Genomic DNA, 25,851 nt, shown 5'->3' on the forward strand with positions numbered 1-25,851 from the left:
ATCACTAATTGTAATGGAAGATTTCTGTTCTATCATTTGGGATGTAAATTAATATATTGGCCTTTGTCTTATCCCTTTAAGTCCCTGCATTTAAGCAATAATAAATAAGTGCAAGCCCATAATCTTAAGCTACTAAAGACACAATTTAGTTAATTTTGATTTCGTCTTTTGTCACATCCCTTTCAACAATCCATACAATTCTCAACTCTGATGGGCCTTCACGTGGTGGTGGGCATATTGTCATATTTAAAACAAATTGTTTTGCATATTAGTAGAAGACCATACATATTTAAATAGAATTTTGTTTGATGAAGATAAATATAAATGGGAAGATTAAGTAATAAACTAAGGTTCCGAATATTCTATCATTTTGACGAAGGTGATGATGCACTATCTTATCATATAAAGTAGGAGCGTTCTTTGTCTATCCCGAAGGATCTCGCTAACCACTGAACCTATATTAGTCTCCTTTACAATGAAACTTCTTATAGGTCCTGGGAAGGTTTTAAACTATTTTTGAGAAGGGTATCTTCACGCCCCCTAAAACAAAAAATATTTTTTTACTCTTTTGAAACTCAAATTCAAAATAGGCTGAGGTTATTTTTTCCCCCTCCTACCCCTAGATGCTTCTATGACAGATGATAAAACTTTGGTGTTTATAATCTAATTTAAAAAAAATTTTTTGTTATAGATATTTAAATTAAATTTCTTGCTGTTTAATGAAACATCTATGAAGGTTAGACTGCCTATTAGCAGGTTTTTGGCTATTTTTGTATTTTTACAGATTTCTTCATATCTTTGCTGATTATAGTTTGATTTTCAAAATTTTTGTAGATAAGTATATCAATTAATTTTCCAGTTGTTTTAAAAAAAATCCATGGTGATTGGACTGCATTTGAGCAGGTTTTTGGCTATTTTTACATATTTCCATATTCTTTGGTGTTTTTGGTCCAATTTTCAAACTTTTTTAAGATGACATAATAATTTTTCCAATTGTTCTGAGCATCCAGTATGTAATTTACTTTGAGCATTTGTATGTCAGTCATTATACAAAATAAAAAAAAGTTTTGTGTTTATTTTCTTCAATTAATTCAATCTATTCTTGATTTTAAAGAATACTCTTTCTTTCTACTTGTAGGTATTCCCATCTACAATTTTTGTGGTTCGCTACTTACAGATATTGTCATCCTTGTTCAATTTTTTACTTGCACTTCTGTATTTCTTCTTGTAAGTCTGTGTGTAAATCCCATATGTCTGGACTAGCTAAATGTCCGTATGTTCATATGTTTATCTGTATGTCCGAAAATCTGTCTGCATTTCTGTATGTCAGACTGTTGTCAGTCTGTCTGTCTGTCTGTCTATATGTTCAACCATCTCTCTGTCCATCTGACTATCTGTCTATTACTCTATCCATTTTTCTGTCTGTCTATCCATCTATCTTGAAGTCTTTCTAAATGTCCATCTGTTTGCTTTTCCATCTGTCTGTCCATCTATCTATTTGTCCATCTGTCTGTCCATCTATCTATTTGTATTTGATCTGTTTTTCTGTCTGTCTGTTAGTCTTCTGTCAAGATTAATTATTTTTTAAGTAGTGCAACAATAACAATTTACAGCTTTGTAAACAAAGATAATTATATCAATAAGCAGCACAAAAAAAGCATTGTATACTTTTTAAACAAGAATAATTATTTTATAAGTAGTACAAAATAACATTCTAAAGAATGATTATTTTATAAGTAGCGCAGCAATACCAAAGTATACAATAAGTAGCACAAAATAACATTCTATACTTTCTTAAACAAGAACAATTATTTTATAAGTAGTGCAGCAATACCAAGCTATACCTTCCAATACAAGAATAATTAGAATATAAGTAGGGCAACATAACAAGCATACCTTCTTAAACAAGAATATTAACCCTAATAAATTGGGGGTTTTACTATCTGTTTTACTATCTGTTTGACAGTCTATCTAAATGTCTGTTAATATGTTTGTCTATATTTACATCTGCCTGTTTGACTGTCTGTTTTTCTTTCTGTGAAAGGTAAATAAATATTTTTTTAATGTTTAGAATAAAAGGCATCAAGTTTTCAACTCCACAAATTTAAAATATTTTTTCAATGCTCTCATGTCATTTTGTCTAATCTTTGGGACATTATGTTGTTCATTATGTTTTTTAGAGTGGGTTCATATTGGAAATATATCTGACACCAAAGCAGGAACTTACATTTTAAAGCAAAAATATTTCAAAAGATGCGTATGATGCTTTTTTCTAATAGAATTTGGTGCCTTAAGGTTGGTTTTAAAAAACTTATTTACTTAAAAACAACATCTTAATACGGCCAATTACACTAAAAATTTCATTTAAAATTCCCTCACTGAAAACAATTATTAAGTTTTTTTTTGTATACTTAAGAAATATGACCTTAAAAATTGCTCATGTTCGTAAATATCCACCCCTTATTTATTCCTATAATCCTTTAATTTGATTAAAAGGTTAAGATAAAAACTCATAATTTATCCATAATTTGTAGTTAAATGCTTTAATAAAAAAAAATTTAAACTTCAATAACTTTTTTGTCTTTAGAGATTTTTTTGTTAAATAAAAAGGTTTTTTTTTACTATAACCTACGTTACTAAAGAAGATTCTTTTACAGCAAATGCATCACAATCAAGAAATGTGAAAAAATGACAAATTGCAGTTTCTTAAAAATGCTTTTGTGAAGAGCTAAAAAGCATTTCACCTTTAATAGTTATTTATCATATTTTCGTAATATTGTGAATGCTAGAAAGGATATTAAAATTATTTCAACAATTTTGGTCATGTGATCAAAATTTGAATTTTCCTTCTACTATTGCCCCCTCTGGGGGCGAAGTAGGTGGAAATTTGAATTTTTGTCACTTGACCTTAATATTGGTGAAATAATTTTGAATGACCTTTCTTGTATAAGCAATATTAATAAAATATGATACTTGGTTTTGTCTCATTCTCTATCTTTTTCTTCAATTCAAAAAAGTCTATCAAAAAATTTACATCATCTAAGGGTGAACAATAAATATCTCTGTCTATTTTTCTCTATATTTCTTCCCCCTCCCCCCTCCCTCACTTTTCTGTCTATTTCCTTCTCTCTCTCCTCCTCTTTTGTACGTTCATTTATACAATAGAGATAACCTAGAGACAGCACAAGGGAATTTTGTTTACATTATGTATCAGCTATAAATTGTTGAATATCTTAGGTTAAAGCTTTCCTTGGGTGAAATATTTGAAGAAAATATTTCTTCCATCATATAATGTGAAGCGTATGACACAACATATAATAAGTTAGTTATAAATAATTTAATTTCTTATAATAAAGTTATCTTTCTAAAAATTATATCATTGCAAAATTTAGTTGCAAATAATGTTGCCTATAGGGCTGTATTTCATATACAACAAGTGAAAAAAATGGGGTCAGATTTACCATCTATGTCTAATGTTTATACCCACATCAAATATTAAATTATAACAATGTACAGTAGAGTGGATCAATTTTGGACATTTAATTTGTAATCAACATCTACAGTTTAAACGTCATATAAGAAACCTAAATATAAAAAATTGATTTTGTCCTTGAGGGGAAATGGGGGGAAGGTGTTTCCATGCATTAAAAATTTTAGAAGTTTATTCTGGAGGTGCAACTTTTTTTCTTTCAAAGTATTGCTTTATGCATCTTTTTGAATTTTTCTTGTTGATTAATATAAGAATATCAAATTGGTTTTAAAAAATATTCATCCAAGCATGAAAAATCTTAAATTAAATGTAAAATCTCTTAATTTTTTAAATTTATTTATGGATTTTTCTCGCTAGGATCAATAGTTTTAAAAACAGATTTTTTATTCTTATTCTACTCTTCAAGACAAAATTGGGAAGGTGCATAAAGCTATACTTTGAAAGAAAAATAATTGTCCCCCCCCCCCCAAAAAAAAAAAAAAAAATTCTCCCCACAAGTGTCTTTCTTAAAGTTTACATGCATCAGCGAGCCTCCCCATTATTCAAAATATTTTCTTTTCATTTTTTGGTCTCTTATATGATGTTCAGACAGAAAGTGTAGTAGCACATTTAAAATTAGAAAATCATTAAAAATCAAGCCACTTTAATGTACAGCATTTATTTCTTGAATTCCACAGTACAAAATTATTCCTGTATTTAAATTTAACATATCATATAGGAAAAAATATTCTTGTATTTAAAATTAAAAATCATGTTGGAATTTTTTTTACAATTTTTAAATTTTTTAATAATGTACAGCAAATTATTTCCTTTTTATCTCATGTTTTGAAATTTATAAGATAGTTAGAATAAATTACAGAAATAATGAAAGATTTAAAGAAGAGAGCGTCAGGGGGGGGGTCAAGGGGGGTTTCCCCCCTCAGGAGAGGGGGGGTTGAGGGGGGTCTCCCCCCTCAGAAAAAGCTTGGGCTTAAATCTTCAACAAATAAAGAAAACAAAATTATTTTAAAAATTTCTTTTTTATGTTAAACAGTTAGGGAGTTGAATCCATTTTTATAGAAGCAGAAATATAATCTATGATTATGGTTTGGACCCTCTAAAACTGTAATCTACCCTTCCACTTTCCCCTCTCTTAATGAAGATATCTTCAACGCCGATACGATTTTTGAAATATAAGATTCCACTTTTGTCTCTCTTGTTGAAGATATCTTCACCAAGAGAGGCAAAAGTGGAATCTTAAATTTCAAAAATCGTATCAGCGTTGAAGATATCTTCACCAAGAGAGGGGAAAGTGGAATCTTAAATTTCAAAAATCGTATCGGCGTTGAAGATATCTTCACCAAGAGAAGGGAAAGTAGAATCTTACATTTCAAAAATCGTATCGACGTTGAAGATATCTTCACCAAGAGAGGGGAAAGTGGAAAGGTAGATTACAGTTTTAGAGGGTCCAAACCATAATCATAGATTATATTTCTGCTTCTATAAAAATGGATTCAACTCCCTAACTGTTAAATATTATTATTTTTGTGACACTTAATTTTGAATGACAAAAAATGTTGAAATAAATATTACCCACTGTATGAAATGTTAAATTAGAAATCAATAATGATGTTGGAAAATTTATTCTCATTTTATTTTCTGAAAAAAGGAATTGACAAAAAATAATAATTTTTATTCCAAACTTTTAAAACAGCATGCCTATTTCTTATTGGTTGACACTCGAATTAAAAAAAAATAATGAATATTATTTCAAGACCAGAAATAAATTTGAAATAAATAATTTTCTTTCCCCTATATTTTTTATTCCAAAATGCCAAGAATTAATTTTGAAATAAAATAATTTTCTTTCCAATATTTTTATTCCTTTTCCTTATTGGACGTCATTTTGTGTCCAATAAGAGACTAGTGTTTAATTATTTTAAAGCTTATTACAGCATTTATTTTGAATATGATAATAGCAACATTCTCACATTAAATGTGATAAAACTCATTAAGGTACTTTTCTTTTACCTTTTTCTAAATTAATATTGAAATTCTACGATTTTTTTATACATAAAAGAAGAGTTATTTTAATTTTTCTTGCACAACATTTTTACATAAAGCATTTTTGGAAACTATGTACCTATCATCAAGGCCGTATTTTTAGAGATAATGAAAAACACCTTTAATAAATTTGATTTACTTTTTTACAGAGAATAAGGACATATAATTGTTTTTTCTGTATTCCTTCTAGTTGTGTCAAAAAAACGGAAAACGTAGTTTTTTCTGAAACACCGTGTATAACTACAATACACCTCTGGATGAATTTGATTCATCTTAAGTCTAAAAACTGTTGGTTACCACACATTTAATTAAATAGCTATTTGTGAATTGTCATAAGCTCTAGTTTTTGGATATGTAAGAACAATTTCTGAGCTAAGTTTAGTATAGGAGCTACATAGTAAAATGTTCCACCTTACTAAAAACTTTTAAACTTTTTTCTCACATTTTCAATGTAGCTTCTAAATTACAAATAGCTGAAAAAACTAGTATTTAAAGCACAATAATAATCAAAATGTTTTAAAGTTTTCTTATAAAAGTTTTACCCTAAATTAAAATACTTTTCTTGAAATTTATTCAGGTTTATAAACAAACAGGCATTGGAATATTATTTGTTTTTATATTTGATGTATTTTATTAGTATTTATTGTTATTAAATGTTGATAAAAATTCTTGAATGTTTAATTGTAAATTGTTAAGAAATATTTTTATGGAATCCTATTTAGTACATTTGAATATATTCAGTCTGTTGTTAGAGTGGTTTTGCTAGACTCCTATAGACTTCATTTCATCAGAAACATTAAATTAATTTGTATCAACTTAAATAAATTTTCATCAGAGTCTTTTGTATTATAAATAAATATATAAAATAATTTTTAAAAATGTTTAAGCAAGTTTTTGTGAGGTTTTAGTAGCTCAAAAGAAAGGTATGTAAACATAAGATTGCTGGTGTTTAAGCACATATTTTACAATAAAAAGGTTAAATTAAAGAAAGCATAAAATAAATAAATGGATGATTTAAGTAAGTACTTAATTCCAAAAATATTTTTTTTTGCAGTTAAAAACTTTACAGTTTTTGTGTCGTAATAAATTTTGCATTACAGAAAAAAATTTTAGCAAAAGAATTTTTTTTGCATAAATAAACCACATTTTGGCTAAAAGCAAAAATTTTTGAATATTATTCCAAAAAGGAATATTTTATTGATAAAAAAGCAGTGTTTACTCTGGTCATGTGTTATAAAACTATTTCTGATAAAAGCTATCTTTTTTGGTTAAAAAATATAATGTCAATCAAAAATTTTTTATGGCGATACAATTATAGCATATCTTTTTTTTATTGCATTTAAAATATAAGCAACATGTTTAAAATATTAAAACATAGAAAAAAGATATTTTTTATTTTCCAGATCCTAAAAGTTTTAAAAACAGTTTAAAAAAGTAATAACAATACCTTTATTTTTGCATAATAAATCTTTCTTGTTCTTAAACTAAGAGCTGCGTGATTTTAACCATTTTTATCTATTGAAAGTCAGATTCTTTGTGCATACTTTTTACTGTAGTATTTTCACAATAAAAAAAGCATTTTTTTGTAATTTTTAAAATAAAAATTTTTAAAATATTTTCAACTTACATACATATTTTTAAAATAAATTAATCCGTCAGATAAAAAATATAGAATTTGTAGAGGCATTATAATAGGCATTATTGGTAAAAAGGCGTTGATTTTATAAAATAACTTTACAATATTTTTATTTAAGTAATTTAATTTACTTAATTTTATGTGTAATATAGGAAACATAAATCACATCTATTTGAAATTCCTTTTGACAAAAAAACTTACTTCACATAAAATTTTGTAAATTCAATTACCTAAATTAAAGTATATTATAAATTAACACTATCTTATTATAAATGCTTATTAACACCTCAGGAAACATCTAAAATTCCGTTTTTAGTAGTGAAATACGGCAAAAAAATTCGCTAGAGGCAGTTGATGTATAAAAAAAACAAATGATGTGCTGTAAAAAGTTTTATACAAAAAAAAAATACTCTATGGTTCTAAAAAAAAGACAAAAAACACCATAAAAAAAAACTTACACAAAGTGTTTTAAAAGTGTAAAAAATAGTAAAATAGGCAAAAATGTTTGTTGTTAGTCAAAATCTGAATCTATATAATAGTTTAAGGCAACTTAAAAATAAAAAAGATCAGAAAAAATTAAAAAAACTATAAAAATTTAAATCTTGTCAGAAAACACTATAATCTAACATACTTATATATACTTTGTAAACTAATTTGAAAAAAATTACTTTTACAACACGTAAGCGTAGACGTTCAAGAAGGTGGGAGGAAGGTAAAATTTCTTAGGTGTCTGAATGTGCCTACGCCAAATTCATTTGCGTTTACTAAAGTCAAAAAATGACATTCTAATTTATGATTTTTGTGACTTTAAATACAAATTCATATTGTTCTTTTTCTAGAAAATAATTTCTACTTTGAAAATTATTGTAAAAATTTTAAACTTAAAAATCACATAAAAAATGCCTTTTTTTATTAATTTAAGTTGATTAATAAATTTTAAAATTATCTTTTTGACCTAATAAAAAAGACTGAAAGTTTTTTATTTAAAATCTGAGACCTTATGCAGAAAAATCTTTTTTTTTTCGTAAATAATGACCCAAATGTTATGTAGAATTAACAACTGAACATGCTATTTTTCATTGTTACACTGCTAATTTGTAAAATATAATATTCATAATTTTGCAATATTTTTTAGACCAAAAATATAACAATGGGAATCCTAAATTTATTTTTTTTAAAGAAAACTTTTTCCTTTTTGACATCATTTTCTTTCAAAGATAAAGATTTTAAATTTAAACAATCATTTTAGTAACTATAGACAGAAAAACCCATAAGAATCTACACTGTTAGGTAAAACCTGATCGTTTTAGCAGTTAGCGAGATCCTTTGGTACAAACACACATACAAACAAACATACAAACATCCTGTTACTTTAGTATAATGATTCATAAAATCTATTGTAATCATATTATATTAGTAGACACTACTTTACTATAGTTATAAAGAAAATATAGCGTAGATAGTTAACAAACATGCAGTGTTAAATATATAAACAGAATATATAAACATTAACATATCTTTATTTAAAAGGAACATAGAGTGTAGATGGTTGATAAAAAGACTTGTCTACTCTAGACATTATATACCTATGACAATAGAGACACAACTTCTACAATTAGTTAAAAAAAAGGTTATTTATAAAAAATGAAGTAGCAAAATCGTTTTAAAAATAATATCAACTAGTGATTGAAATAAAAAAAAATTACCAATTAATGTTTCATGTTTTAAAATAATTAAATAATTCTTTAATAATTAAGCGATATCATATGTTTTGAGTGGGATCTTTTGAAAAAAAACATGACATCCAAAAAAGTAAAAATTGACTTTTATCTATCCTAGGAATTAATAATAGCTGTAAGTAGACAGCTAGAAAAAAATTTTTTATAACTATTAATTTTTGGCAGATTTATGTCATTTTTAAAAAAGTTAATGAAAAATTTCTTTTCAGCTTTGATGATTTTCTAGATTTTATACATAATTTTTTTAAAGCAACAAAAAATACATTTATGTTCATCTTATGAAAATAATTTTTGATTTAGGTACTTTTTAGATACCTGTACTAATGTCTAATTAAAGAAAATTAAAAAACAAATTTTTTTTTGGTAATGTAAATTGACATTTTGTGAGAAAATTTCACCAAAAATATTAAGATTTTTAACCCAAAAAAATTGCATTGAAGAAATATTTACATAGACGTTGATTATGTTAAAATATTCCTTTCCTAGCTAAAGTTTTTTTTAAAAATAGGGTATCTTTGCTTCTCTAAAACAGCAAGACGTACTTATCAAATGCACTTTAGAAAATAACAGGAGCAAAATTTAAGTTAATTTTGAGTAAAAAAGAAAAGAAATTACATCATTTTTTCAAATACAAGTTTATTTATTAAAGTTTATTTTTGCCTACTTCTAATATCCCGATGTTTGTTAAAAGATCCCACTGTGTTATGCCAGGGCAGAAAAGATTTTAACAATCCTATTTTATAAAGTAGTAGGCCTTTTTTTTGTCTGTAGCAATGGATTTTACTAACCGCTCAATTAATATGTTCTTCTATACAATAAAGCTTTTTTTAGGTCCAGGAAAGGTTTTTAACTATTTTTGGGGAAGGTACCACTACCTTTTAAAGAGAAATTGTCCCTAGATATTACGACTTTCTCAAAATTTTTTACCTTTTTTAAAATTGAAAGTGGGGTTGAATTCTTGAAGTCTAAAAATTTGTATGTGGTTTCCCTAATTAACAAAAAATATTCTAATTTTTTATGTTTAACATTATCTACTCCATTTACCCTTTTATTGAGCAACCTTTTACAAAGATTAATTAAGATAGAAAATGTTTCCTTTAAAATAAATAAAAATAAAAATTAGAGTCTTACATATCTATGATCTAAAGAAATAAGACAATGGTAGGTAAACTAATGTACATCTTCAATGGTAATAAACAAAATTGCCCCTTCTATAAATTACAATTAGTTGTTGAAATGTTTGGACACTCAACTAATAAACCAACCAATCAAATTCAAAACCCTTGTTATGCCTACAAATAAGAAAAAACTATTATAAAATTTTGTGGACTAGTATAATAAACAGTCCATTGTTCCCTTCCTCCCTGCTTAAATATACACACAGAAAATGAGTACGAAATTTACTCATCTGTAATTATTAGAAATCTCAAAATATAAATTTCAGCGACGGCAGTCGGCAGGAAAATAGCGACAGATTTTAATGAAATTTTAGTTAGTCGTTTTTATAGTTAACTTGCATTCTAATTTATTATTTCTGTGCCTTAAAATACAAATTTATATTGTTCTTTTTCTAGAAAAAAATTTATATATCAAAAATTATTGTAAAAATTTTAAACTTAAAAATCACATAAAAAATGCCTTTTTTTTTATTAATTTAAGTTGTTTTATAAATTTAAAAATCATCTTTTTGACCTAATGAAAAAGACCAAAGTTTTTTTTTAAAAATCCGAGACTTCATGCAGAAAAATGATTTTTTTTTCGTGAATAATGACCGAAATATAATATAGAATTAACAACTGAACATGCTATTTTTCATTGTTACACTGCTTAGTAAAATATAATATTCATAATTTTGCAATATTTTTTAGATCAAAAATATAACGATGGAATCCTAAATTCATTTTTAAAAAAAAAATCTTTTCCTTTTTGACATCATTTATCCTTCAAAGATAAATGATCTACTAAATACTGTCTATTTATATATTTTTAAAAGCGAAGCTTTTCTATAATTAGGGTCGGTCCGTCCGTCCGTCCGTACGTCCGTCCGTCCGAGATAGATAGCTTTTATTCGTTAATTTATGCATGTTAGAATTGTCCTATCGATTTCAAACTTTGCATGATGATTCCTGTAGTAGTTGGGCACGATTTAGAAAGCGTAGCAACTCTATAATCATTACCAGAATGTCCGTACGTCCATTTTAAAAATGTTGATTTTTCTACTTTTTTAACAAAAAATTTTCAAGTGTTTAAATTATCCGTTTGATCTGATTTTTGGTATATTGATTCATGAAACAACAACGAACAATATTATAAGCGAAGCAACTCTATAATCAAGTCCAAAAATGTAAGTATGTCCATAAACATTATCCTGCTTCAAGCAGTTTTTTTCAACAAATCTACTTACAATTTTGCTTCTACTCTAATACTTTTAAATTCTTATTATTCAGTTCAGATACCATACAAGTGTTAATGTCCGTTTGTCCTACCGTTTCAGTGCTTCGCTTTTATGGATGTTGTCATCCTTGTTTTTTCTTTAACTTAAGAAACAGCATAATATAAAATCATTGTTTTAGATTTACATCATTTTTTAATTTATTGTTCAATAAATTTTTGTAAAAAAATATTTTTAAAATCTTATAAACATAAAAATGTTTCGCTTTTTATCTCAAAAGTGTAGGTAGTTTTTTTACAGCAAACCTATAAAACATCAAGTTTGTTTAACTAATAATTTTTGTAAAAAGTTGTATTTTTAACGAATACAAATCAGAAAAATTTTAAATTTATTTTACGTTTAATAACTAAAAAATAATTAAAATTCAACAAAGTGGCTAAGAAACAAATTTTGAATGTTTTTTGTTATAAATTTAGCCTGCTAGTAAATAATAAAAAATAAAAAAAACAAGGATGACAACATCCATAAGTAGCGAAGCACAAAAAATCGTAGATGGGAATACGTACAGGTAGATTTAAAAGGTTTTTACTAAAATCAAGAATAGATTTATTTGTAAAATAAATATGAAACCTTGTTTTATTTTGTATGATGACGATGGTCAAAGTAAATTATATTAAAGATGCTTATAACAATGGGAAAAATATTTTTGATACTGATATCCCATAAAAGTTTGAAAATTGGATCAAAATAAACAAAGATATTGGGAAATATGTAAAACATGTATGAGTAAATCCCATTTCCCCCATAGCGTTACGGACTGACTGACGGACTGACGGACGGACAAAGCGAATTATAGAGTAGCTTCGCTACTAAAAATTTTGACAATCAAATTCTTTTAAAATTAAGTTTAACTTAAGTTGAAAGTACAGTTACTTTTAAAGTCTACAAAAACCATAATCAGCTGAAAAACTAATGACAGCTAAATTTGTATTAAATTTATTTGTTTTTGTTAGTAGCGAAGCTACTCTATAATTCACTTTGTCCGTCCGTCCGTCAGTCAGTCCGTCAGTCAGTCCGTCAGTCCGTAACGCTATGGGGGAAATGGGATTTACTCAGCTCCTAAAAAGGTAGAATGCTGAAATTTTTTGAAAACATTCCCATTATTAAGGAGCACAATTGACTATAAAACATCATTTGCGGTCGGACTGATTTTTAGCAAGTTTTAGGCTATTTTTATATTTTTCACATTTTTTTCCATATCTTTAGTGTATGGTCCGATTTTCAAAATTTTTTCAGTTATAGATATCAAAATTAAATTTCCCATCTTTAAAGAAGACAACCATGACGGCCAGACTGCCATTTCAGCAGGTTTTAGGCTGTTTTTTTTTTTATATTTTTAACATTTTTCTCCATATCTTCAGTGTTTATAGTCCGATTTTCAAAATTTTTCAGTTATAGATATCAAAATTAAATTTCCCGCCTTTAAAGGAAATAACCATGACGGCCAGACTGCCTTTTTGGCAGGTTTTAGGCTATTTATAAATATATTTGACACTTTTTTCCATATCTTCAGTGTATATGGTCCGATTTTCCAAATTTTTAAAGTTTTTAAGGATTTAAAAATTAAATTTTTTGTCGTTTTAAGAAAACAACCATAGCGGCCAGACTGCCTTTTATCAGGTTTTTGGCTATTTTTATATGTTTTATATATTTCCCAAGATCTTTGTTTATTTTGATCCAATTTTCAAACTTTTATGGCATACCAGTATCAAAATAATTTTTCCCATTGTTATGAGCATCTTTAATATAATTTACTTTGACCATCGTCATCATACAAAATAAAACAAGGTTTCATATTTATTTTATCCAATAAATCTATTCTTGATTTTAGTAAAAACCTTTTAAATCTACCTGTACGTATTCCCATCTACGATTTTTTGTGCTTCGCTACTTATGGATGTTGTCATCCTTGTTAAAATTTAACGCTTACAAACGCTCTTTCAACTAATTTTTGAAAAAAAACGATGTTTTTTTAAATTTTTTTTTTATTCAAGCGACTTTTTTAATTATTGTAAAATCTAATTTGAACAATAAAAATTATTTAACAATAAATTGTAATGATGTAATTATTATCAATAAAAGATGTGTGTTAATTTTTTTACTTTCATTTTTTTGATTTTTGTTGATCTTATAATGGAATTTGAGGATTGTGCTGTTTTTGTGTAAAGATTATTTTTTTTTTTAGTCATAAATTCCAATTTTTTTGTTTTGCTCTAGTGGCGTGCACAGGAAAGTTGCAATCAAACCCGGTTTGGCGCAAGTAAAGAAACCGTTCGGCATAGGTAACCGTTTTTGGCGTTTTTTGGTGCTTTCCCCCGGCATTCAAGATCGGTTTTGTCCTAAATACCCGGTTTTTTGGCCCAAAAAATTAAAAATGTAATTTTTGAACGTCCAAAGTGAGTTGTAGAGTAGCTAATACCACGATACGATCTGCAATTGAAAACTACATAACCTCATGTAATTGATAGAGCTACAATTAAGATACAAAACGATTTATATCAAATTTAGTGTTTTGTTTATAAATTCCACCCTTTTCAGTTAAAAAAGCCCGTTTCCTAGAAGTTTTAAGATTTAATATTATATGTGGACGTGTATCTTTACTTGCGCCGAGTTGAACAATAAAAATGGCGGGTATCTTTACTTAAGCCGAGCCGGGCCTAAATAGAACGTAAAAAACGATAAAAAAAATCATATAAAAAAAATAATTTGAATAAAACGAATTTACTAATAAATGTAGTAAATCACTAACTTTACTTCATAAACAAAAAAGTTAGGAGAGGTATTTAAAATTACCTCGTTTTTCTTGGTTTTTAAATTTTGTTAAGCTATACCGGCAAACGGAAGTAAGCAAAACTGCCTGCTTCAGGGGGAAAAAAAACAGGGTAGTAGAGGGGGCTTCATACTGAGAATGATGCAATTCTGAAACTAAGAACCGGTTTTTTTCGGCAATTTCTGGAACCGGGCGTTAAAGTTGCGATATAAACGCTGTCTTAAAATTTCTTACTTCTTGTTTAAACAGCAAATGTCCATTACACAGTTTTTAATATTAAACAATCTTAAGTAAGATAAAAAACATGATGTTTTTTTTTAAATTAAAATAGTTAGGAATTTAAAGTGGGTATAAACACTAAATATAGACAGTCCTTTTGACCCTATTTTTTTGTCAAACCTAAAAAAAACATTGTTTGTATAATAAAAGGGCCTTACGGGCAACAACATTTGCAACAAAATTTTGCAACTATATATTTTTAGAAAAAAAAACTTTATTATAAAAAAATAAACTATGTTTTGTCACATGCTTCACACTTTATATAAAGAAAATGTGTCTTTAAACAGTAAATGTTGAACAAAATTAATGTCAATAATTGATCCACTCTATTGTACAATATTTTATTAAGCCTGCTTTTTTTTTAATAAGTCCACAACACAGTTTTTAAAATTAAAAAATCTTTAGTAAGATAAAAAACATGATGTTTTAATTATAAAATGATTTAGGAATTTAAACACTAGACATTTTAATCCTATTTTTTTGTCAAATTTAAAAAAACAAGGATGACAACATCCATAAAGCCAGGCACTGAAACGGTAGGACAAACGGACATTAATATTTGTTTAATTTATAAATTGAATAATCAGAATATAAATTGTAAAAGTCAAAGCAAAATTGTAAGTAAATTTGTTGAAAAACTGTTTGATACAGAATAATGTTTATGGACATACTTACATTTTTAAGACTTAAATATAGAGTTGCTTTGCTTATAGTATTTTTTTTTTATTGTCTTAGGAATCAATACACCAAAAATCAGATTAAACGAATAATTAGATCACATACAAACTTGTTGTTAAAAAAGTAGAAAAATTAATTTGTTTAAAATAGACGTACGGACATTCTGGTAATCTTTCTAAATCGTATCTAACTATTATTGCAAAGTTTAAAATCAATAGAACAATTCTAACATGCCTAAATTAACAAATAAAAGGTATCTATCTCGGCCCTAATTATAGAAAAGCTTTGCTTTTTTAAAACTATTGTTTGTATAAAAAACGGACAACAATATTTGCAACAAAATTTTGCAACGATATAATTTTTAGAAAAAAAACTATGTTTTGTCACATGTTTCACATTATATGATAAAAAAAATTTTACTTTTATTAATACATTAAAGAAAAGTTTTAACCTTAGATACGCTACAACTTATAATTGACTTCAAATATATACAAAATGCATTTGTGCTGTCTCTAGGTTATCTCTATTGTAAAAATAATTATAATTTTGGTTTTTGAAGAATATATTAATTAAAATAAAATTTTAAAATGAATCGTTATTATCACATTTCATATTTTTTAAAAAAGAATTCTTATTAAGTAATAGTTATTTATAGGAAATTAAAAATGTTTACTTACATTAGATTAAAAAAAGCAAAATTTAAAAAAATTTATAATATTTTAAAGTTAAAGTAAAAATAATGAGAAAAAATAAAGGATATTCAAAGTTATTTTATCAATCTAATTGTTAGGTGACAAAAAAATTATACTTTCACTTTAAGAAAACAATAGCAGAAAAAAATTAAAAATTTTAAACAAATGACTAAATAAGGACTAACTGTAGACTTATTTAAATCTTGATATTAAATTGAAAAAAAAAACATTCTACAATAAATTCTTATAAGCCTAAATTACTAAATTAGGGAAAAAATTTTCCAGTTTTAACAAAATTTTAAGTTTAATGCAATATAAAGAATGTTCGAAAGGCAAGAAATGCCAAGAATAAGAGAAAAATTAAACAGTGTTTGTTCTTGAAAATCTTGTGCAAATTAAGGAATTAACAGGTCTTTGTAATACTTGTAAAACATATTTTTAAAACATAATTTTAACAAGGATGACAACATCCATAAAAGCAAAGCTCTGAAATGGTACGACAAACGGACAATAACACTTGTATAATGTCAGAACTGAATAATCAGAATGCGAATGTATAAGAGTCAAAGCAAAATTGTAAGTAAATTTGTTGAAAAACTGCTTGATACAGGATAATGATTATGGACATACTTACATTTTTAGGACTTTACTATAGAGTTGCTTCGCTTATAATATTGTACTTTGTTGTCCCAGGAATCAGTATTTTAAAAATCAGACAAATTGGATAATTAGGTCACATACAAATTTGTTGTTAAAAATGTAAAAAAAAATCAACATGTTTAAAATGGACGTACGGACAATCTAGTAATGCTTATAGAGTTGCTACGCTTTCTAACTAGTACCTAACTATTACAGGAATCACCATGCAAAATTTGAAATCGATAGACAATTCTAACATGCCTAAATTAACGAAAAAAGCTATTTAAAAAAGTAAAAAAATCAACATGTTTAAAATGAACGTACGGACATTTTGGTAATGATTATAGAGTTGCTACGCTTTCTACCGTACCTAACCGTAAGGAATCACCATGCAAAATTTTAAATCAATAGGACAATTCTAACATGTCTAAATAAACGAAAAAAGCTATCCGTGACGGACGGACGGACGGACGTACGGACGGACCGACCCTAATTATAGAAAAGCTTCGCTTTTAATTATGAGTTATAAATTCAAAGTATTGTGTCTATCAAAAGCAAAAATGATCTAAAAATAGTGATGGTCCGTTCGCCCATTTATATAGTTTTTTACCTGTTAGAATGTTAGAATTGTTTTATTGATTTTAAACTTTGCATGGTGATTTTTTTAGTACTTAAGTATTTATTTAGAAAATGTAGCAGCTGTATAATCGTTATAATCGAAAATGTCCGTACTCAGTTTTTTAACAAATTTATTCCAATTTTGTTTTAATATTTAAAATATTTACATATATTATAATTATTAGTTTGTTCGTCCGAGTGACCTATTCCAGTATAAGAATCTGAATTTTTTTGAAATTTTTATATACTTTGAAAATTGTTTTAAATTTTGAATGTTATATTAGTTAATTAAATGTATTTCTATACAAAAAAAAACAAATATTATTGTGGCTTTAAAATAACTTTATATAAAATAAATGAATAAAACTTGTTAAAATGATGTTAGATTTTTGAAAAATAGAGGTTTTTATTAGGTATAAAATAAAAAATATATGAAAAAAATTAGGCTATGCACTTATGATTTAAATAAAGACGTAAGGTATTTAGGTATAAATAAATGATAACCTGTCGAATTTTTAGAGTATTTCTCTTTTTGGTTAAAAAACCTACATTTTACTAGTGTATCGTAAATTTGTATTTCAAGTATTTACATACGAAAAAAGTTTTTTTAACAAGATATGACAAGAAATTTCTTTTATCTTTGTCCCTAAAGTAACAGAAAAAAAAGTCGTTTTAGATCACTTAATTAAAATTAAACAAAATAATAATTGTAAAAAGCCTTAAACATTTATTAATAGTACAAAAATACAAAAAATAATAAAAACCTCTTTTAACTTTAAATAATGTACAAAATTTTACATCTCTTAGCAGATTCATAAGGATATTTATTCTTCAGCTTGCGTGGTCTTTAGCTGCCAGGAAAATGCACATAAGAATTTTATTTTTGACTTTTTCTGTGTTTTAGTCGGCTAAAACTATTTAAATTGTTGTAGTTAAGCTAAAAATAATTGGTAATTAAACATAAAAAAGTAGCGTGATGTATTTTGTCTGTTTGTTTGTCCGTTGTTCCCTAAGAATTCTATAACCACTTTAAGAAATAAACTTACTAGACTTTTGGTAATTTAAGGCTATTTTCTTTATAAATAAGACCATTTTTAACCCACAAAAAAACAAAAAATTCCCTTTTTTATATTTTAAAGAATTTTTGCGAAATTTTGTAAATTTGCATTTTTTTTATTTTTTATTTATTCGCATTTTTTTGTGCATTTGGTTCTTAAACTAAAAGCTCTGTGAGTTTTACTATTTTAAATCTATTTTAAGTCAGATTTTTTGCGCATTTTTTCACTTAAGTGTTTTACAAAAAAAAAAATTTTCGTGTCATTTAAGTTTATAAAATTTACATTAATTTTCAACTTAAATACATATATTAAAATTTATATATTAAAATAATCCCTCAGATAAAAAAATATTGAATTTGTAGAAGTTTTAATAAGCATTATTGGTAAGAAAGCGTTAAATTAAAAAAATAACTCTAAATGATTTTTTTTAGGTAATTTAATTTACTAAGTTTCATTTTGAGTAAAGTTTTTTGTGCAAGTAACTGTTTTTGTCAAGTTGGATTTTAAATGTTAAAACAAGAAAATGAAGTGAATAAAATCCTAATAATTGATAAAACATAAATAATAAAAAAAACATAGATCACATCTATTTGAAATTCCTTTTGACAAAAATAAGTTGGATAAACAAAAAAATTTTACTCTACATAAAATTTTATAAATTAAATTACCTAAATTAAAGTATATTAAAAATCAACGCTATCCTACCATAAATGCTTATTAAAACCTTAAAAAACATCCAAAATTCCGATTTTGGTAGTAAATTACGACAAAAAGGTTTGCCGTAAGCAGTTAATGCATAAAAAAAAACAAATAATGTGCTTAGAAAAGTTATACAAAAATAAAAATTGCTCTATGGTTCTAGAAGGGGCAAAAACCACCATTTTTGGAAAATACACACGCAAAGTGAAAAATTTTAAACTATATGAAGTAGACTGGAAATTTTAATTTTGTAAATAATAATTCAAATTTTCTAGATCAAAAATATAACAACGGAAACCCTAAATTTATTTTTAAAAAGGAAACTTTTTCCTTTTTGACATCATTTTTTCTTAATTTAAAGATAAAAATTTTAAATTTAAAATATCATTTTAGTAGTTATAGACAGAAGAACCCATAAAAATCTACATTGTTAAGGAAAACCTGATCCGTTTAGCAGTGATCTCTTGGCACAGACACACAGACAAACATCTTGTCACTTTAGTATAATGATTCACAAAATTTATTTCACAAAATCTATTGTCAATCATATTATATTAGTAGACACTAACTTAATATAGTTATATAGGAAAAGTGGGGTTATATCATTTACTTTCCCCCCTCAAGAGCTAATAGAAGCCTCCAAGGGCGTACCCGCTAGTAAAATTATAAGATATTATAAATTAATTTATTCTATATAATGAAAGAATGTTGCTATTTTCACATTCAAAATAATTGCTGGAATAAGCCTGAAAATATTTAAACACTAGTCTCTCATTGCACATGAAATGACGTTTAATAAGAAAAAGGAACAAAAATATTGGAAAGAAAATTATTTTTTCAAAATAAATTCTTTTTATTTTGGAATAAAAAATATATGGGAATAGTTATTTATCTTATTTTCGTAATATTTATAAATGTTTGAAACTTTTTTTACTAATTTATTTTTGCTTCGATTTTATCAAGTGATCTAGCAAGATGCTTCTCTCTCTCTTTCTCTGTCCCCATACATTTTTGGGACAGAGAAGGAAGAAATTTTTTGTTATATCATGTGATTTAAATGTAAGAAATAATTTTTTTAAATCTCTTTCCGTATGTTAAATATTACGTAAATTACAATAGCACCACGGGGCTAAAAAAACTAGTTTTATTCTTATAATTGTACATTCTATATCCGCAAAAAAACCGTTTATAATACGATACGAGAAATAACTATTCCAAAATTTATAACAGCATGCCTATTTCTTATTGGTTGACACTAGAATTGAAAAAAATAATATATATTATTTTATGACTAGAAAAAAATTATTTTCTTTCTCATATTATTATTCCTTTTTCTTATTGAACGTCATTTCATGTCCGATGAGAGACTAGTGGTTAAATTATTTTAAGGCTTATTTCAGCATTTATTTTAAATGTGATAATAGCAACATTATCTCACTAGATGAGATAAAGAAAATTATTTTTTTAAATTTATTTATAGTCAAAAAATAATATATAGTATTTTTTTTTCAATTCTAGTGTCAAACAATAAGATATAAGCATGCTAATATAAAAGTTTGAAATAAAAAATTATTTTTTTTTTGTCAAATCCTTTTTAAAGAATATAAAATAAGAATAAAACTTTCAACATTATGATTGATTTTAAATTTAACATTTCATACAGTAATATTTATTTTAACATTTTTTTGGCATTTAAAAACAAGTGTCATAAACATAACACAAAAAAAAAAATTTTAAATAATTTTTTTGTTGAAAACTTGAGCCAATGCTGTTTTAAGGGGATAGATTCCCCTAAACCCCTCTTTTTCTGATTTATTCTAATTATCTTATTTATTTTAAAACATACCTTTTTTAACTGTGTAGGCATTAGAAGATAAAAAAAGAAATAATTTGCTGTACATTATTAAAAAATTAAATAATTGTAATAGTTTTTTCTCGCATCTTCTCAAAAACGGCTTTTCGCGGATATAAAATGTACAATTATAAGATTAAAACCATCTCAGGGCTAAAAAAAACTGATTGTACATTTTTATATTCGTAGAAAACTGGTTATAATGCGATGCTAGACATAGTTTTTTGCATGGATAAGGACCGGTTTCTATTCACCGGATTCGAATGAATACGAGAATAGTTATTTCTCGCATCGTATTATAAACAGCTTTTTGCGGATATAGAATGTAAAATTATAAGATTAAAACCATATAATTTTTAGAAAGCTAACTTTATTATAAGAAATTAAATTATTTATACCTAACCTATTATATGTTGTGTCATGTGTTTCACATGGAAGAAATATTTTCTTTAAATATTTCACCTAAAGAAAGCTTTTACAATTTATAGCTGACTCATGATTGGGTTTTAAATATTGCCACGGTCGTAGCGGTCATGCGTTTTGCGTCATATTGGCTCGTTTTTCGCTGATTTTTCTTCATAAGATAAAAGCGATGCTTGCAAAATTATTTAATTCGCTAAAATATAAAAATAATTTTTAATCTAAATTGCGAAATCTGGGATCTGAAATTTGCGCCACCCTTCTTAACTGAAAGTGGAGAAGAACCGGTTATAATAATGACTTTAGATTAAACTTTACTCTGACTCATAATGTAAATAACCGTACAAAAGAGGAGGAAAGAGAGAGAGCAGACAGAGAAGTGAAGGAGGGGGGAAAGGGAAGAAAAAGAGAAAAAAATAGACATAGATATTCAGGTGGAATTTGATCCACTGACAAGAGTTCCAGGATTTATTGTAACCGGTTCCTACCCCATCCCCTATCCTCTACCCCACTTTTGCTTTCATTACAAAATTCTTCCATCCAAACTTAACATCGCTACTCAATAATGTAGCTCACCAAATTTACACATAAACTGACATTAAAATGCAAAATACATATCATTCATTATGAAAATGATATATCCAAGTGCGTCTGTCGATAAAAGAGAAAGACGCAATCACTCATTTAGCTCTTTATTTTTAATTTTTTGAGTTTAAAACTATTGTACTCAGCTAGTCCTTGGCTGATTTAGGCTTTTAATTATATCCTGGCTGAGACAAATTTAGATCCGTTGACTAATCAAAAATCGGTTCAGTTAGAGGGATACCCAACGTCTCATTTTATTGCTACCCATGTCTTATAACTACGTTGTAATAATATGTAACCCCCTAAATTGAGCTTAGATAAATGTGTACTATATATATTTAAATCACGCCCCTACCGCGTGGGTTAGTTTGGCAATCCTTTGTCAACAACCGATATTCAGTGGTAACCCTTAGATGATGAAAAATTTTTTAATAGACTTTTTTGAATTTAACAAAAAGATAAAAAATGAGACAAAACTAAGTATTGTATTATATTAATATTGTTTATGCAACAAAGGTTATTTAAAATTATTTTACTAATATTAAGGTCATGACAAAAATTTAAATTTCCACATACTTCGCCCCTAAAGGGAGCAACAGTAGAAATAAAATTAAAAATTTGATCACATGACCAAAAATTGCTGAATATTTTAATATCCTTTTCTCATTCATCAATATTACGAAATCAGTAAAATCCAGAAAGAAAATTTAAAAAAATTATAAAAAAAAGTCTAAATCTTTATTTAAACTGTTTTTAACCTATTTTTGAAAGGTACATATATCAAAAATATACTGACATCTGTAGAATCAAATTGCAGAGCTAAAAATGAAAGTAATAGCCCACATCGATTTTTATTAGAATTTTAAAGTGTATTTTTTACTATAGATGAAGTAATTTTCACTGAATCGAAAATTGTCTTTTCTTTTTGGATAAAATTTTTGCTTCAAAGCATTTTTTTTTATAATATTATAAAAAGATAATGATAGTAAAAAATAGCTCCTTTGATTTTATATCTATAATTATTCATTAAAAGTAAAAGATGTAGGATATATCTTTTGAATTTACATAAAAACTATGTGAATTTAGCATTATAACCAATAACAAAGCTAGAAATCTTTAAATTTTAGATATAGTATTTTCACAAATAAAACTTATTTCAAATATTATAGAATAATTTTTTTTTAATTTAAATAAAAAAATGAAAACTATACACATTAAACTGTTTTTGACCTATTAAAACATATATCAAAAATATACTATGACACCAGTAGAATCAAACTGCAGAGCCTAAATTTTTTGGGGGGAGGGGGGTAAAGACATTTAGCAGTTTAGCAGTTAGGGAGATCCTTCGGGACAGACAAAAACGCTTACTACTTTATATAATAGGATAGTATTCTGGCATAGAGTAAAGTTAGGCCTTTTGATTTCATCTAAATTAATTTATTATATATATATATAATTATTATATTTTGAACAAGAAGCTTTTCTCACATGTCTACATAACGTATTAAAATTTCATAAAGATCCGCCGCCGTTTTCCTGCCAACCGCCGACTGCAGCGACTGGCAGCTGCTAAGTACAGCTGTGGCCGCTGAAATTTATATTTTGATATTTATAAAGGTCGGAAATTCATTACCTCGACTGATTAAGGTGCAGCAAGGGTTAAAGAGTACCTGCTATCCACTGAAAATGATATTAATTTAATCCAAAGACTAAACCTACAAAACACTACATAAAACAAAATGTTAAACAGTATCTATTAGGTTTTGATACAAATTAAACTTTTTAAATTTTGTCCAACTAGTCATTGTGTTTTGTACTTTAGCATTATTGTCTTTACTGCGCAAGTCAAAGATTTCTTCAAATTTCCCAGAAATATTTAGGGTTTTCATTTCTATTCCTCCTTATTCTATGTAAAAGAACTAACTTTACTGTATACTAGCATACAATATCTATGAAACAAGACACTTTAAAAGATGAGTATTTTACCCACAAAGGAAAGAAACATCACAATTCAGTAAAATTTATTTAATCCATTTTAAAAAATAAACTTTAAATTCAAAATAAAAATCGATGTGGGCAATTGTTCTCATTTTTGGCTTTGCAGTATGATTCTACAGGTGTCAGAGTATATTTTTGATATACTTTTCAAAAACAGGTTGAAAACAGTTTAACAACCCATATAGAACTACTAAATTCACAGGTTTCAATATGATCAATAGACTCTGAAAACATTAGTTTATAGACAATATACATTGTGCTGGGCTCTAAGCGCTTCTTCAGTCTTTAAAGTCATGTCTTCATGAAAATCCCCATACTCGCTAATCCTTACATCAAAAAGGCAACAACGACGACCTTTCCTCAAAGTCTCCTCCCCAAAAACACGGCATCCAAGATGTGTTGTGTCGGCTCCAAGAAATTCTATAAATTTCTATCTCTTCCGGAACCTGCACAAGTTAAATATGATTTTAGTGATCGAAACAAAATGCATGTTTGCTACTAAAGATCTCCTATACGGCTGTTCTGCTTACATGGAATTAAAACCAGGTACGATTATAATTATGTGGACTTATTTAAAGCCAGTTATAGAGCAGTTTTCCTTAAATAAAACAAGTAACTGATTTTAAAACATTTATTGAAAATTAATTGTGTTATATTATGTATTAACAATCATATCATGTTATAATGTATTGATCTTGTAACTATGGATGTATTTTGTTCTTTATTACATAAGAATATTGAAGAATTCTGTAATTTATGTGGATTATGCGAATATCTTCATTATCATAATTTATTGCATTTATATGCATTCATCTAATAAGTAGTATATTTTCAGATGTTCGGTTTTCATCGCAAATAAACAATTTACAAACATCTGTGTTATCTCCTTTGAACAGTCAGTATTGGGACAATTGTGTAACAGCAACAAAATGCGTAATAAGATCTTGTACGACAAAACAATAAAAACCTACCACTGCACTGGTTGTGTGAGCTGGATAACAACTGAAGCAAACACAAGCCAACAGTGATAAAACCTCAGGGTCGAGATCTAATTGATTTTCTTTTGAAGTTGCAGCATGATGGACAAAGAAGATCACGTTGAACTGCAGAAGCTTTGTGACCAGGATTACAGGCTGATTAGTGGTATGAATGTAGCGACCAAATCAGCTCAATCTATACTTGAAGGCCATGAGGGACTGGATGTTGTTCCTGGTGTTAAGATGGAGCGCATCGCTGAGCTACACGTAGAATTGGAAGGTGTAGTCCGAAGTCTTCTCTGATAGGCATTTGGAAGCTCCTATTTGAGTTGTACAAGCCAGGAGTTCTTCGGCTACTGAGGCTGTATCAGACTTGGGTAGATAATCCAATGATTACCTCAAGGAAGTGCTCCACCTGCCGTATCAGGACTTCAATGCATGTCTTATCAAGCTTAGACGGGTTGTGCGGTTAGAACCCGCATATTCTACAAGGAACTGGTTCTCCTTGTTGTTTATCATCATTTTTGCTAAGAAATTACTGTCAAGTGTTCAGGATGCAATTAAAGGGACTGTGAACGTAAATTTTTCTCATCTTAATATCAAATCTTAACATTATCTCATTCATAATATCTCACAGATAGAGCAAAACGCGCTTTTGTTTGCTTAAAAAATGGCTTTTTCAGACGATTTCTATAAGGTAAAGGGAAAGGAAGAAATTTTCCGTATTATATAAAATGTGCATTAAATTGCTTTTTTCTCCCATTATAGCTAAAATTAAACTTTTTCACATAGTTCTGGATTTTTCCTAACGGTTAAGCTGACTTTTAACATAATCCTTGCTTTAAACCAATGTAAAGTTACTTAGAAATTGATAAAATAAGCAATATTTTTTATTGGAAACCAAATACAATAACAAAGCTAGAAACAGGTTATTTTATATGTATCCAATTAACTTTAGATGGCCCATCTCTCGCCCACCTTTAATTACAAATTTGTAAATAATAAAGACGCAATATTTCTTTATAAACAGTCTAAAAAAAGTGTAAACTCATTCTCGAAAGTGGGTTATTTATTGACCAACACAATAAAAAAGGATATTATTATTTTAAATAACCTATGAGATTCAACCCTTTGTAGACAGTGAGGTATTTTTTTGTCAATAATACGAATTCAAAATAGGTCTTTATTACCTAATTACTATATTATAAAAAATCTAATTAGCA

At 26.9% G+C, this 25,851-nt stretch overlaps 1 protein-coding gene across 1 annotated transcript in view; it reads left to right on the plus strand.

Annotated features, from left to right (window-relative positions):
* The window catches only part of LOC145331231 (uncharacterized), a 50,446-nt gene extending 25,515 nt beyond the window's left edge, over positions 1-24,931 (plus strand). The window contains exon 8 of the mRNA XM_080175848.1: positions 24,721-24,931. Within this exon, the coding sequence (XP_080031974.1) occupies positions 24,721-24,931 (211 nt within the window). The remainder of the gene's footprint in view (positions 1-24,720) is intronic.
* The last annotated feature ends 920 nt before the right edge of the window (positions 24,932-25,851 follow it).

The sequence above is a fragment of the Acartia tonsa genome, chromosome 11 (genome assembly GCF_053477335.1).
Source record: "Acartia tonsa isolate MP-2025a chromosome 11, ASM5347733v1, whole genome shotgun sequence".
NCBI classification, from domain to species: domain Eukaryota; kingdom Metazoa; phylum Arthropoda; class Copepoda; order Calanoida; family Acartiidae; genus Acartia; species Acartia tonsa.